The sequence below is a fragment of the Dipodomys merriami genome, unplaced genomic scaffold (genome assembly GCF_024711535.1).
Source record: "Dipodomys merriami isolate MVZ:Mamm:240054 unplaced genomic scaffold, mDipMer1.0.p SCAF_15, whole genome shotgun sequence".
Lineage (NCBI taxonomy): Eukaryota > Metazoa > Chordata > Mammalia > Rodentia > Heteromyidae > Dipodomys > Dipodomys merriami.
The window spans coordinates 19,313,066-19,328,262 of record NW_027202826.1 but is presented as its reverse complement, the minus strand read 5'-3'; the positions used below and the strand labels follow the sequence as shown (position 1 = coordinate 19,328,262).

General features: G+C 35.4%; 1 protein-coding gene across 2 annotated transcripts in view; it reads left to right on the top strand.

Annotated features, from left to right (window-relative positions):
- Ppp3ca (protein phosphatase 3 catalytic subunit alpha) overlaps window positions 1–15,197 on the top strand; it is a 257,022-nt gene that overhangs the window by 172,890 nt on the left and 68,935 nt on the right. For both annotated transcript variants that reach the window (XM_070022342.1, XM_070022343.1), the window contains exon 3: window positions 6,663–6,787. In XM_070022342.1, coding sequence (XP_069878443.1) covers window positions 6,663–6,787 — 125 coding nt within the window. The remainder of the gene's footprint in view (window positions 1–6,662; window positions 6,788–15,197) is intronic.

Sequence of the window (15,197 nt, the reverse complement as noted above, 5' to 3'; positions counted from 1 at the left end):
GTGGCTGTGCAAACAGGGGATCAGGAAAAGCAGATTGGAAGAGTGCATGCATTCCATAGAGAGTGAAAACTGTGTCCAGGAGAATGGGAGAGGAAAGAGGTAAAGTTATTAAGGAAGAAGTCATAGTTGATTGTCTAAGGTAAGGCAAGAGGAATATATATCAAACCGAAAGAATTAGCAAAGAGCAAGTGTGATACAGATGCTCAAAAAATTCTGAGTGAAGATCCTGATGACAGCTAGCAACCTTTGTTGTAACATTTATTCAGGGCCAGGTATGTTCTAAATACTTAGCTCTGATTAAATGATTTTGTTCTGATTCTATAAGGAGATGTTATCTTGGCGTTTGTTTGTTTGTTTATAAAGAAACATATATGGAGAGATTAGCCAATTTCTTTAGGGTCAGTTAGCTGGCTGGGTACTGGATGTTAGCTCAAGAACCAGTCTGCCATTTAAGCTTGTGTTGTAACTGCCTCAAGCATTAAAGGACACACCCAGAAAAAAGCAAAAGGACAGAACTGCCATAGTTAATAGTCATTTATTTTTTTTAAAGCCCTGGAAATACAGCCTTGGAATACCCAAATTGGAAATAAAGATAGAGCATATAGATCCCTCTGAAATAATAAAAGTCCATCTTTCAGGATCCCAGAGGAAGCTTATGGGTAACAGAGACTTGTGATTAGTGTTTTGAAAAATGAAGAGCATAATCATTAATTTACTAATGATCCTAGCTTATATGTACTTAGTCACATTTATGTGACAATACATAGTGCCTTTTTGGTATTCTTGAGCATGGCAAGGCCTTAATGTACATAATGTAATAAATCTACACCTCAGATAACAAGTAGATTCTAGGACTGATAAAACTCAGACACATGAACTGAATATTGAAACTAATGTAACTAAATAGTGTCATGGATATTGGACATACCTACTTAATGTTTTATTTAATATCATCATCCCATAACTGTGACTTATGTAATTCCAGAAGGGTATTATCAACTCTTAATAATTACCTATCATTCATTGATTGGTACCAAGACAGAAAAATAGTAATAAGTAATGAGAGAAATCCATTCTTATCTAGTCAATAAGTTCCTTTGGGTTTATAAATACCCTTCAATCCATGTGTGGAAACTTAAAAACAATAACAACAAAATCCTCTATCACTGGGAGGAGCACTTACCTTGAAGATAATAAAACATTAGCATACATGTCAATAAATTTTTGTGTCTACTTCTATGAAGTAGTTTAAAAGTGCAGAGGAGGGGGCTGGGAATGTGGCTGGAATGTGGTAGAGTACTTACCTAGCATTAATGAAGCACTGGGTTTTATTCTTCAGTACCACATAAACAAAAAAAGCTAGAAGTGGAACTGTGGCTCAAGTGGTAGAGTGCTAGCAAAAGGACCTCGGGGACAGAGCTCAAGGCCCCAGGTTCAAGCCCCAGGACTGACAAAAAAAAAAAAATAAGTGGGGCAGAGGATTCTTGTTTCTGTCTGATTAGGGTTACAAATTAAGATCTAATGGATTAATGAAGAGTTTGGCACTGAATTGTTCTAACAATTATAATCTCCAATATATTTTGCTCCTTTTTTCAATTGTCTGTTAGATTTCTCATTAATATTGGTTAACAGTTAATTTATCTTTGTGAAACACCTTCCTAAAGAAATTATCATCTTCACTGATGCTATTGTTTTGTGTTTGATTTTGCAGCTCTACTTTTACCTTAAAAATTTTAAAACTTGCTTATTTTATGAAGTTTAGAAATTTGTCACCATTCTCCTAAGTTATCAACCCAGAGTAATCTGGTTAAGTATTTACCCTTTATTTTTTATAAAGTTCTTCATAACATTTTAGGAATTGATAAATAAAAAGAGATGATGTTACAAAATACACTTCTTTAGTAAATTAGAATTTTTTCTTTTTTACTTTATTTTACAGTTGGTGCAGATTTCTGTATATAAACTATTTTGTATTACCTATATTTTAGTAATAGAAATGGTCTCAGAAATTTATATATTCTGCTAGCAAATTGCATATATATGTGTGTTGGATGGTTTGTACTTGAACCTGTTGTCCACTAACAGTCTCTTAAGCCTGAATTATCAATAGAAGAAAGTAGATATATACCAGCAGTCTACACTGTAGTTTACGTCTACCACACCTCCAACACACAAAATCTTTCTCTGAAAAATTTAAGACTTTAGAAAGATAAAAGTTCTGGTAAAGTATTTAAAAAAATACAAATCAGAAATTCCAATAGTTTAATCCACTTAGAGGTCAACATAATGCTAGTTCCTTAACATTAAGGACCTTTGTTGTTCTGAGAAATGCAGCTATTTGGTTTTTAAAAAAATCAAAACTTTTGAAATCCACAAAGCTAAAAAAGAGTGAAACTCTGATGTTAAAAAAATGCCTAGCTATTCATTAACACCTTTTCTAAAGGCAATATACAAGCTCTCAGCTTAGTATGGACTAGGAAAACATGTAGAGAAAGTTACTTTACTTCATGTAAGCCTTCTAAGATGATAAAAGCCAGTATTTTTGAGGAACTGAAAGGTCTTTACAGAAAAATAAACAATGAGTCAGGAATTAAAAGAACTTGACTTCTAAATCACAGTACTGATAAAATCTTGCCCAGCAAGATTTTGAAATCTTGGTCCATTAAAAATCTATTCTTCATCTACCATTTAATTTCATTTTTTTGACATTTTTAGTTTTTGTTTCTTAACAATTTATTTAACTGTCTCTACATCTTAATTTGTATAAGCTTTCTTTAACCTGGAATTATGTGACATTATAAAATTTTTGCTCAGTGTCAGCAAGAAATTGACTCAGTGATACTGTCTGATAAATGTCCTTTTATATGGGCAAGTAAACAGGACCAAATGGCAGGGACTGTACACTAAGTCAAAGCTAGTGCCAATAGTCGTATCTGAAAGTATGTGTTTTATATTTCATTTGTTATATACCTCCCACTCAGGATGACAGGTTTATCAGAGGCCTTTTCAACTTATCAGCTGCATAATAATTTTACTAGAACTTTATCCTAGTGTTTTCAGTATTGTCCACTTTGGTTTACATTCTTTCATGTAGTAATTTAATAGCTGATAGGAACTTAGTAACAATGAAAATCTTTTAAGAAATGACTTTATGATATGTAAATTTTTATTTACTCATTTACCAAATTAATTTAGATTTCCACACATAACACACATATAATTGTATCTTTATTTACATATTTGCTAAATTAATTTATATTTGCACATGTAACACACATATCTTGAACACATACTTTTTTTCTTAGAGAACTCTAGCTTCTAGGTCAAGAGATACAAAGCAAATGCTCAGCCCAGTCCTGGTTGGTTTTCCAGCTTGTTGATCCTCATTTGCCTGAGATTCTGTTCCTAGAAGCCCCTTGTCTTCAGTATTATGCTTGTCATTACCTTCTCTATTTATGATCATGCTGGTTTTAGGGACTCTTGGATTTGCTCTGTAATTGATGCATTGTCCAGTTTGTCTATCCCAAGAGTTTACTCAGCTGCAGAGGTCCCTTATTACTGTTCTAGCTATTTATTGTGTTTTAAACAATACTCTGCTATAGTGTATAGAGATTAATGACCCGTTGACAACCTCACTGTTCAATGACTCCTATTTGTGGCAGGCAGAATCGAACACTCACATGCACACACATTTATCTTTGTTTTCCTTTGTATGTACATCAACTCTCCAAACCTATGATTTCAAAACTTAATAACTAACTTTCTAGCAGTGATATTAAAGGTTAAAAAAAAAAACAAAAGCAAAAGAAGGCTCAAGCTTTTTCCCTTGGTAAGAAATGAAAACAAACATTTTCTACATGTTAGAGTTTTATTTGTCCTCCCTCAGAAATCAAAATTTTCAACTTAGATCAAAAGTTATTTATCCCACTCATATAAAATTGTTTCCAGTAAAAAGTGAGCCAAGACTTGAGGTATAGCTCAAGTGGTATCTGGCAAGCACAGGACTATAAGTTCAAACCCCAGTACATGTACATGAATAGTGGGTGAATGGATGGATGGATGAGTCTTTGTGGGCCAAGAGTCATGGAAGTACAAAGGTAATTGTTCATTAGGTCTCGTTTAGAATTAGCTGTGTTTCCTGACCGTAAAAGACAAGCACTAAGCATATTGGCCACTCCTGTCCCATTGGGCTGTATTACCAGGATATTAGCATAATTATACTCCTTTCGGTGACTCTTGTCTATGCAAAACACCTGGACAGGCATTGCCTCCTCTTCAATTCAAATCAGCTATTTAGCATATCTGATAGTTTCTAGTATTTGTGCTTATAGGGAAAACCATCATCTTAGGGTATATCAAATTGCTAATGGATATAAACAGCAATGGCCCACCATTTTTTTTCATTTTAGTATCTTTAGTGTGTTAATTTTACTTACATGACTTCATTTTTTACTTTTCTCAATATCCATTAAAGTTATAATTTTTAAATAAGTTTTTTATTGTGAAAATACTGTACAGAGGGGTTACAGTAATGAGTACATTTCTTATCCAGCATTGTTGCCTCCTCCTTTGTTTTTCCCCTACCATCCCGTCCCTCCCACCTCCTCAACTACACCCCCACCTCCCACCCCTGCCTAAATTGTAAAGTTGTGTCTTGTACATCTCATTGTTGCAATGGGTCAATCTGTATCCCTGTTTAAACATTTTGTTTTTTCCCTTCCCTTCCCCAAATTATACCAACATCAAATACAGTGAAAACAGGGGTTATACCATGAGGGAGGGACATACAAAGCGACAGAAAAATCACATGGTACCTTATAAATTCTTTAGAAATAATTAGCAAGGAAGAACAAACCACTTGTGTCCCTGTCTTGGGGTTCATTTCACTTAACTTCATCTTATCTGAGCTTTTCTGCTTGACTCAGACATATACTAATTATTGCAAATAAAGGAAACCATGGGACCTATGTTTCTTTGGGCCTGGCTTACTTCACTTAATATAATTTTCTCCAAGTCTTTCTATTTCCTAACAAATGGGGTGATGTTATAATGTAATTTTTTAGAATATTCAGCCATGTAGTTATATATTGTCTTAGAGCGTTGGAAGACTTTACTGTTATTGCTATTCATGCTTCTATGTTTTGATGCTTTCTACTTCATTTGAAACTTCAGTTGACATGTAGCAATAATACTACACACTTGCGGGCTATACATGTATAGTGATCAAATCAGGGAAGATCACATAGCCATTGACTTAGAATCATGTCATTTCTTTGTGATGATATTCAAATCCTTCTCTTCTGGATTTTGATATGAATAAACAATAATCAGTGCATTATTAATAGTAAGTACAAGACTGCACTAGAGCCCCAGAATGTATTACTCTTATCTAATTGTAACCTTGTATCTGTCAATAAATCTTTCTTACTGCAGGTCTAGAAATGCCTACCCCTAGCAAGCTACTGAGTACCTTGCACACAAGCAGTGGTCTGTTAGGGATGACAAGTAAATAATGGGTACATTGCCGGGCACTGGAGCTCGTGCCTGTAAGCTATTCAGGAGGCTGAGATCTGAGCATGACAGCTCTAAGCCAGCCTGGGAAGGAAAGTCTATGAGACTCTCTAACCACCAAAAAGTCAGAACTGGAGCTATGGCTTACATAGTAGAGCACTAGCCTTGAACAACAACAACAAAACAAAACAAAGCAAAACAAAACAAAAAAACCCTCAGGGACTGTATTAGATCCTGAATTCATGCCCCAGGACCTTGCCAAACTATGTCACCTATACTCTTTTCCACATGGGTATGTCTGAGATTTTAATCTTTTGGAAGGCTCTGAATGTGGCGAATGAAATAAAAATGATCGCACAATCACTTTTTTAAAAGACATTAAATAGTTCTTTCAAAAAATGGTTTATAGGAGAGGGTAAGAATTTTTTTAAAAACTGAGTTCCCAATTGTTTCGTTCTCTTTGAGTAGTTGTACAGGGGGTTCGATTCAATGTGTCAATTTATGATGTTTATACTAGCTCTTCCAGCAGTTAATTTTTAATAGCTGCTATTAGAATACATCATATAAAATATCCATTTAGAATTTAACTTGTGGTGAAGTTTGTACATTTTAGTGGTACATAATGATGTATATTGTAATTGATTACATCTTAGAGCCAGTGAAATACCATATATAGAGAGAGAAAGAGAGAAACTTTTCCTTTTTCTTCAGAAGGTGATAATGTATAGTGGCTATGACTTCAGACATCTGTTGTGCATAGATTGCTTCTGTGCTGGCCTTGCCTTCTGTCTGCAAAATGAAAACCTGTCCTAGGACATTGTTAGACCTGAACTAGAATAGGCTTAGAAAGTTCTTAACAAGGTCTCATGTACAATGGTTAAATAGCCAGTGCTGTGATAATTATCCCTATTTTTTCCGGTTAATTTGTGAATTAGTACACCTGTATGCTAAAGCCAATGCTGCCACTATTTTAATTTAGAGCAAATCTTGAGCAAGGCATTTCACTTTTCTCTCTTACTTTCCTTTTCTGCAAAATAATGTTTTGGCAAAGATTAACTCTAAATTGATTCCGGCTCTAAAGTTCTGTGATTTTATATTCAAATTCAGAGGCATAATATGATCCTAAAATGAATCTTGCTTGTGTCTTTCAGTTTGTGGGGACATCCATGGACAATTCTTTGACTTGATGAAGCTCTTCGAAGTGGGAGGATCACCTGCCAACACTCGCTACCTCTTCTTAGGGGACTATGTTGACAGAGGGTACTTCAGTATCGAAGTAAGTCCATACCGTTCTTTCCAGCTGCTCAGTGATGAAGCGATGTGAGCTTAGTGAAATAAGTGATAAAGGTCATTGCCTGCAAGAATCCCTGGTCTAGAGCAGGGATTCAAATGTCCTTAAATGATGGGTGTTACCTTTCTTGCTTTCAATGGATTCCTGCTTGCTCTTTAGTGCATGGAGGTTTTAACCAGCTGGTTAATAGTAAGATTTTGTTTCCTTTCGTACATTTTATCTATGTACAAACTTCCAAGTATATGTTTGTTTGTTTATTTATTTATTTATATTTCCCATTGAGAGAACTGATCAAAGTTGGTAAAGTAAGCAGAAATGTGTTTGCATGTATGTGATGTGTAATTAATTGTGAGACAGTAAGTTAGACAGTAAGTTGCCTTCTTCAGTTGATACAAAGGGCCCGGTGTGTCTGTGTTTATGTACGCCACTTATGACTGCTATATTTTATTGTTGTTGTTTTTTTGAGGCACCTATCATTGAAACTGAGGTAATTTGGCAAACTCATTAATTAAAACAAAACAGATAACCTTTGAGTAGAGGCTCTTCCCCAGCATACAGTCTGTAGGCTTTATGTTAGTAGAAATTACACTCAAAACCAAGGCAAGGGCTTTGTTTCATTTGTATATTTGCTCTTCCTGGTGCCTGAAGCTCTAAATCATACCAACTAAGGGCTGGACAGGTACATATTAAAAAAAACAGCTTGAAATAAGAATAAGTTTAAAAAATATTCAGCATAATATTTGATTTAATAAAAAGGTTAATAAGTGTCAAAGAAAACATGCCACCCTTAAAAAGCTTTTGTTTTAAATTTTTTAAGCACACCAGTTGCAGAGTTTAGTTATGTAATTACAGCTATTCACTGTCTCCATGTTTGTATATACATACACATATATTATGCATAACTGTGGACATAGAGACATATATAGAATCCTATATAAACATATAAACTCATTCACATGCATATAAACATTTATATATTCATATACATATATAATTTTAATACATTTTTCCTCCAGCTTGTTAAAAGTACTGTTAAGCACCAGAAGTATGCCTGCTCTATGAGTAGACTCATGAAAAATATAAAGACGTGAGAATAGTCATTGGCTCTTTAGAAACCCAAATATCATATAGGAAAATATGACCATAAAAGTCTGTGTAGACTCTTAAAACCTGGAATAGGGGATCATCCAATGTTTGAGTGTTTGAATGAATTATTTGAAATCTGTGATACAGCAAATACATATTGTTAACTATAGAAAGGTGTGAATAATGGGAGTCTGTGGGTTTGGGGAAGCTGGGTGAAAGAACAAGGAAGATTTAGTTGAGGGAACTCATAAGCTAACTTTCATGGAATGATTATGTACAGATGATCACATCAGAGGTAGTATCTGCCACAAGCCACAGCACCAGCCTCTACGTTTGGTAGTTAGAACAAGGCAGAGAGTCATCTCTCTGGTAAAAGCCCATAGATGGGCACACAGGAGCTTGTGTGTCTCTCTCCCATATCGGGTGTGGTGATGTGCTGGACTAGAAGCAGGGCAACCTCATGACCCAAGACAGCTATAGGGGCGGGCTTCCAACCTCCTGCTCTCTACATGATATTCAGAAAAAAGGCAAAAGAAAACAATACAAGAAGAAAGATCTGTTTGCCTGCAGTCGCACCAGTGTTGTACAGCAGCTAAGGAGCAGAATTTGTTGATGTGACTGACGTGTGGTGAAGTGTGAGAAAAACATTGAGAAGTAGGAAATGCAAAGACAGCTTCAAGGTTTCTACCATTGTACATCTTCCCCATTGTACATCTGAGGAGGTAGTAAAGAAATGATTTTAGTATACATGAATCCATCTTCTTCACTTAACTTTTTCAATGCTCTTAAGTCTGGATATGAATTAAATAGGTGTTCCATCTTCTTGGAAGCTCACTTTCTGTTTGAGGAAGTCCTGGTAACCTGTTCGTAATAGTTGTTTTTATCAGCCATATCATGAAGTGGTATGTCGAATAACATTATTATAAGATGTATTGTTTTTTATTGATTTTTTTTTTGTGGGTCCTGGAGGCTCACATTCTGGACTTGGGCACTGGCCCTCAGCTTCTTTTTGCTCAAGGCTTACACTCTACCACTTGAACCACAACACCATTTCCAGCTTTTTCTGTCATTAATTGGCGATAAGAATCTCATGGACTATCTGCTCAAGCTTGCTTCCAACTGTGATCCTCAGATCTCAGCCTCCTGAGTAGCTAGGATTACAGGTGTGAGCCACTAGTGCCTAGCTAGAGTTACGATTTTTAACGATGTATTTTGTCACCAGAACCAAATATAATATTGAATAATCTGGTCGTGAAGAAAAGGCACTAAATCATAGTGCCTAAATAATAAATAACTGACTCTCTGTCTTTAGATTATGTGACTTGTTAATCTCTTTGGCTCTTCATTTTTGATAGATAGATTGATTTATTGACTGATTGATTTGCAGTGCTAGTTATTGAACCCTAATGCACCACCACTGAGCCCCACATAGCCCAGGATTTTTACTAGAGGAGTGTAGCCTTTTGAATTTTGGGCCTCAAGCCACTTGAAATTTCCTCAGCGTTTGTTAATTAGAGCTTTTAGAGCTCGATTTTTACTTTAAAAGAACTTGAAATGCAGAAATCGCTTACTTGTTCCTCAGGAGATTTTATTAAGTCTAGTTATCTAGGTATTTGAAGTAAAAATTGCATTACTTTTATAGTATGTTTCTTTTGAAATTCAAGCAAAGCATCCAAGTCTGTGTTGGTGATGGATAAGATATAGGCATCATAGTCCATTTAAGAATCCTGAGAGTGGTACTCACTAGACACTACGCAGAAAATGAATTGTATATTTTGTGGGTGGGACAGGGGGGAAACACCAGGAGAGAGCAATGGAAAGGGAGACATGGTTCAAAAAGAATTGTACTCATTACTTATTACCTGATTCATGTAATTGTAACCCCTCTGTCTATCAACTCAGCAAGAACAATTCAAAAAGAAAAGAATCCTGAGATGCATATACTGAAGTCTCCATCTTCAAAAGCACCTTTATATAATTTAAGTCTAAGAATAAGCCAGGCATTACAGCTCATGGCTGTAATTCTAGCTACCCAGGAGACTGAGATGTGAGGATCATGGCTCAAAGCCAGCCCCAGCAGTAAAATCCATGTGCCTCCTATCTCAAAACTGATGAGCAAATAGCCAGAATTGGAGATTGCCAACCTTGAGTAAAAAAGTTAAGCAAAAATGTGAGGCCTTAAGTTAGCACCATCACAAAACAAGCAAGCAAACAACAGCAACAAAAACAATAAGTCTGAGAGTATATACTTATTACGTACATACAAAAGTGACAGACTATCTTATATGTGAAATGATCTGTTTTATTTCAGCTGTGATCATTGAGGGGTTTTGGAAAAGCACCATGGCACCATATTAACATACAGCGGATATTTAAGTAAAAATCTGCTTATTGAGAATACTTTGGGATATTTGTTATGGACTTAAGAATACCACTTTGTGGGGCTGGGAAAGTAGCTCAGTGGTAGAGTGCTTGCTTTGCATGCATTAGGCTCTGGGTTCGATTCCTCAGCACCACATAAGCAGAAAAAGCCGGAAGTGGCGCAATGGCTCAAGGAGTAGAGTCCTAGCCTTGAGCTGAAGAGCTGAGGGACAGTACCCAAGCCCAGAGTTTAGGCCCCATGACTGGTAAAAAAAAAGAAAAGAAAAGAAAAAAAAAGAATACCACTTTACTTGCAAGGTGTAAATGCTGTTGTTTGCATGGTATAAATAATCTCATTTATTCCTCACAGCTCTTGAAGCAACTTGTAAATGCTTTCCTTGTATGTGGTGCCTACTCAGAGACTTGGAGAAGGTCACACACATACTAATTGGCAGTTCTAGCATTCAGACAGGACCTGTGCTCTTTCCATTTCCCCTGACTATGTTCGCATTATATTATTGGATATGCCACACTGAACCTCAAGAAATACACATATCAATAATAAAGAAAGTGATACGCACTCACATTTACCCAGGTCTGAGCAGAAATACACACACAGCACTCAACCCCACCTTGCTAATGGGAACGTCAAAATACTCTGTATGATATGATATTGTTTGCTTAGAAAATTCCTAAAGTAAGAGCTTCATTTCCCAGTATGTGTTTCTCCAGAAGTGTCAAAAGAGTTTTGATTCATCTCATCCATTCATGGCTATGCTGGAGTGTTCTCCTTTGACTCTGTTCTGAGCATAGACGTTTAATGTTTACCAAATCAGCTCAAAAGTAGAGGTTCATATTTCTGATAGTCACTGCTAAGTATTTCCAGACTCTGGGTAGCCTGCTCTGCACGGCACATATTGATCATTTTGTGTACTCCCTATCCATCCTCCCCAATTTTGTCTCTTTTTTTTTTGGTGAAATCATTTAGAAATCGTTTGACACAGTTAGCCACCAAACAAGTAAGTCTTTGAGTAGTGATGAAAGAAATAATTTTGTTCAGGGAAATATTTTAACTTAACACCAAATACTATTTTTTTGATTGTGGCCTTATGCCATCCAAGATCTTTGATCAAGCATTTATATGTATATAGATCTACAGTTGAATATGTTTCTCTGGGAACACAGGGGGAAAGCTTAGAATTGCAAACAGAGGCAGACACAGCTGTTTCTTCTATTTGCTTCATCTAACGTCTTCTAGCCATTCTGCCATGCCAAATGCCAGTGAGCTGGGCTGTCCTGTTCTGCTTACTTCCAGATCCCACCCCAGGCCTCAAACACATTTAAGTGTGACAGGTTGTTGTGTTTATTAGCTGTGAATTCATAGATCAGAATGAACCACAGCAAGCCAGGCAGAATTGCATGCTTCACCCTGAGAATAACAAGCAAGTGGTATAGCATGTGATGGTAGGTGTCAGGGTAAAGCCAGCGACATGAGGAAGAAATTGTCTGGCTGTCTCCCTGTTGCCTGTGGTCTTTGTAGTATATTGCTATTCTGCTGCTGTTTCTCTGCATGCTTGTCAGACTCGGCAAATGATGGCTTAGAGAAGCTACATTTGACATTTCTGTAGTTTGGATCAGTTCCCAACACATCCTCTGTGCAGTGGTGGAAAGGCAGCGCTTTGGCTTGGGATGTTTCACGGCATAGAGAGCCAATCACGCAGTGAACCGATGTGTCGCTGGCTTAAACTACCTATTTTCTTTCTCATGTCCATGTTTCTTCCTTGATATTTACTTTATTTCCCTATGTGTTTTCCCCCCAAGAATATTGATCATTAAAAAGCATAAACTACAAAGTCAGTTTTGGGCATTATCATTATTTTCAGTGAGCTGATTACACTAATGAAGCAAGTGGTATATGTAGTGCCGCTTCATTGGGAAAGAATCACATATTAAAGTAGGAGAAAGCTATTTCTAGGGCAAAAAATGTTAAAAAAAAAAAAAAAAGAAGGGGTTCAGTCTTCTATCTGGTATAACCCAACTTACCACTCTTAAATCATAAATATTTGTTTATCCAAGGGTAAGGACAAAAAGAGTGCTTACTACACTCATTTACATGTCACCATGCAAACAGATAGGTGCCATATGGTACTATTTCTACCTTAACAAATAATCCAGTAAAACTTGTGTTCATATAAGCCATATAGACAAAAGCAAACGGTTACTTAGCTCATGCTTCTTTGCTTCATTGATTGTGATTTTTTTTCTTTACAAGAACCTGTACTGTTTAAAAATTAATGTCAGGTTATAATTTTAAGATCATCAGCTCTTCAAAATGTTGGAACATAACATAGCAAAGGAGTTGCCAACAAGACTGTGGTACTTGGCAACTCTCTCCTACCAGATGTTGAGGGTAAAGCCTGGAAGGGCTCCTCCAGCCTACCTACCATTGCCTTTACCATACCCCCTCTTCCACATGGGCTGCATTTGTGATTTTATAGAGACTAGACTTTGACAGATATTCTAGCTACAAGGGAGAAGAAATAAGATACTAAAAAGAGTATTATTTTCAAAGTATTTGCACCAAGGATTTGAAAATTGAGTTCCCCTTTTCCTTTCTTTTTTTTTTCTCTTTTCCCCCACTTCCTCCCTCCTCCTGTTTCTCCCTCTTTTCCTTCTCAGTTACAGAAATGTAATGAATCCTTCTTGAGTTCCTATGATATGCTGGACACTTTACAGCCATTAAATAATCAAGCAAATTAAACATGTATTGAATTGTTTAGTAGTTGTACTTAAGAGATACTAAAAATATTTAGAATTTAGAATATTTCTGTATCAGTCTTAGGTTTTCAGTTAAGAAGGATTTATAGTAATTAAGACTAGAGGCAGTAATGTTATAAAGCTATACGCTAATACAAAAATCTTGAACAGATGGCACAAAAGAATGTGCAGGTCTTAGAATATGATTCCTCTAATAGTTTAATGTAGTCAAAAGATGCATTTTGGCTTTTAGTTTAAAAGATAACCTTATTTTAGAATAACGTTCCAAATGTCCACCAATAAAAATAAATAAAATAAGTTGTTACAAAGAGCTAAAAATATCAAATAAATAAAGATATCAAATAAAACAATTACAGCATAACTACAGATGTCATTATGTTTATTACATTTTCAAAAAGTTACTGACCAGGGAGGGGATACATGTATGTAAAGGTTTATTAACTTATAGTTTGTGAGCCTAACTTTAAATACACAATATACTTTTCTTTTAAATAAAATTTAAAAATAGCTATTATAGTGCATGTATGTAATCTTGCCCACAAATGAATACATCCAATATTGCAATTTTGGTGTGTTCTTATATTTTAAAATTTTTATATAATGATTCCTATTCCAAGATAGACATTCTAACTTAGCACACACACACATATATAATATACACTATCTATTTCAGCTAAAGGTATAGCTTTGTAAAACTTAAGTTAGCAACAGTTCTGTTACTGACATTAATGATACTCTTTAAATATTGTTTCCAAAATGTGAGAAGGGTTTGAATGTCATTAATATTGATTAAGGATGATTGGTTAATTGATTGTGACAAGGTCTTATTAAGTAGCATCCTCTGGTCAACAATCACAGACTGGACTCAGCTGTATGATCCTCTGAGCCAAGTACAGAACAGCAAATAGGTAGTTTCACTTATATACAGAATCTAGAACTTGAAAAAAAGGACAGTTGTTTAGGGAGATTGGGGAAAGGAGGGGAAAGAGGTGCAGCTTTTGGGGAGAGGAAGAGGAAATGGGAAGGTGATGTATAAATACTATAAAAGTACATAATACATATTTATGAAGATAGAGTACCATGAAACCCATGAAAATTTTTAAAAGAAGACAGGTGGAGTAAGGGTGGCTAAGAAAGAATCGTTTAGATGGAATCAATTTGATCAAAGTACAAGTAATGCATGTTTTAAATATCACAATGAACCCTCGTGCTAGGATTGTTGTTATGCACGACCATATCCAGCTACAAATACTTTTGATTAAAACATGCAAATATTGCTGTAAAACCCAATATTTAATAATGGGAGAACTTTCTATTTAGAACAGATCATAATGTATCAAGTGCTAGTTGGCCAGACCATTTTGATTAGCTCTTCAGAAATACATCACAATCATGTGAACTTAATCTAATAACTATAATTAAAGTGATAATTAGAAAAAAGTAACATATATAAATTAGAAAAAGTAACATATATATAATGTAATGCCACCCCATTATTTTTATCTATTTCAATCATAATTTCATAGAATACTATCTCACTTGAACAATAAAATAACATACACTTGGTTCCACAACATTTTCTCTAAACCTTGAGTTATACATTCAAACATAATTATTTCCACTGATTTCATAAATTATAATAGTTGATGAAGATTCTTCCTCACAGTTACCCTTTTCCCTATGGGCCTTAATTATCTAGTATACCTATTACATGTTGAAAAGCTGGTTATTATAGTGTGAACATTATGATTGTTTTGGTTTTAACTTTTGGTAACCAGAATCTCATTTATCTCGATATTTCTGTGAATTTTCATCTTCTTGGCTTCACTTTTAGACAAAGACCTGAAGATTAAATAGCAGACTTGTTCTGTTTCAAAGGAAAGTGTTCTTTTCACTGTGGATTCTTAATGAATGCCAGTTGATGACAGTGAAGTTGGTGTTGATACTCAAGTATTCCAGTTATCTTAGCTCACCATCTAGTCTGTGTCAGCAAAGCTTAATTCCAAACCAAGTCCATGCATAATTGGCCATCATTATCACACAAATGGAAGGGCCCTACTTGGCCCCTGAAAGTTTTAAGTGGTATGAAATAGATTCCCTAATAGTTATACATGTGATGAGATTTCCTACCCTTCAATTCAGTTGTATTTGTTTTAAAATAAAAGTTTCT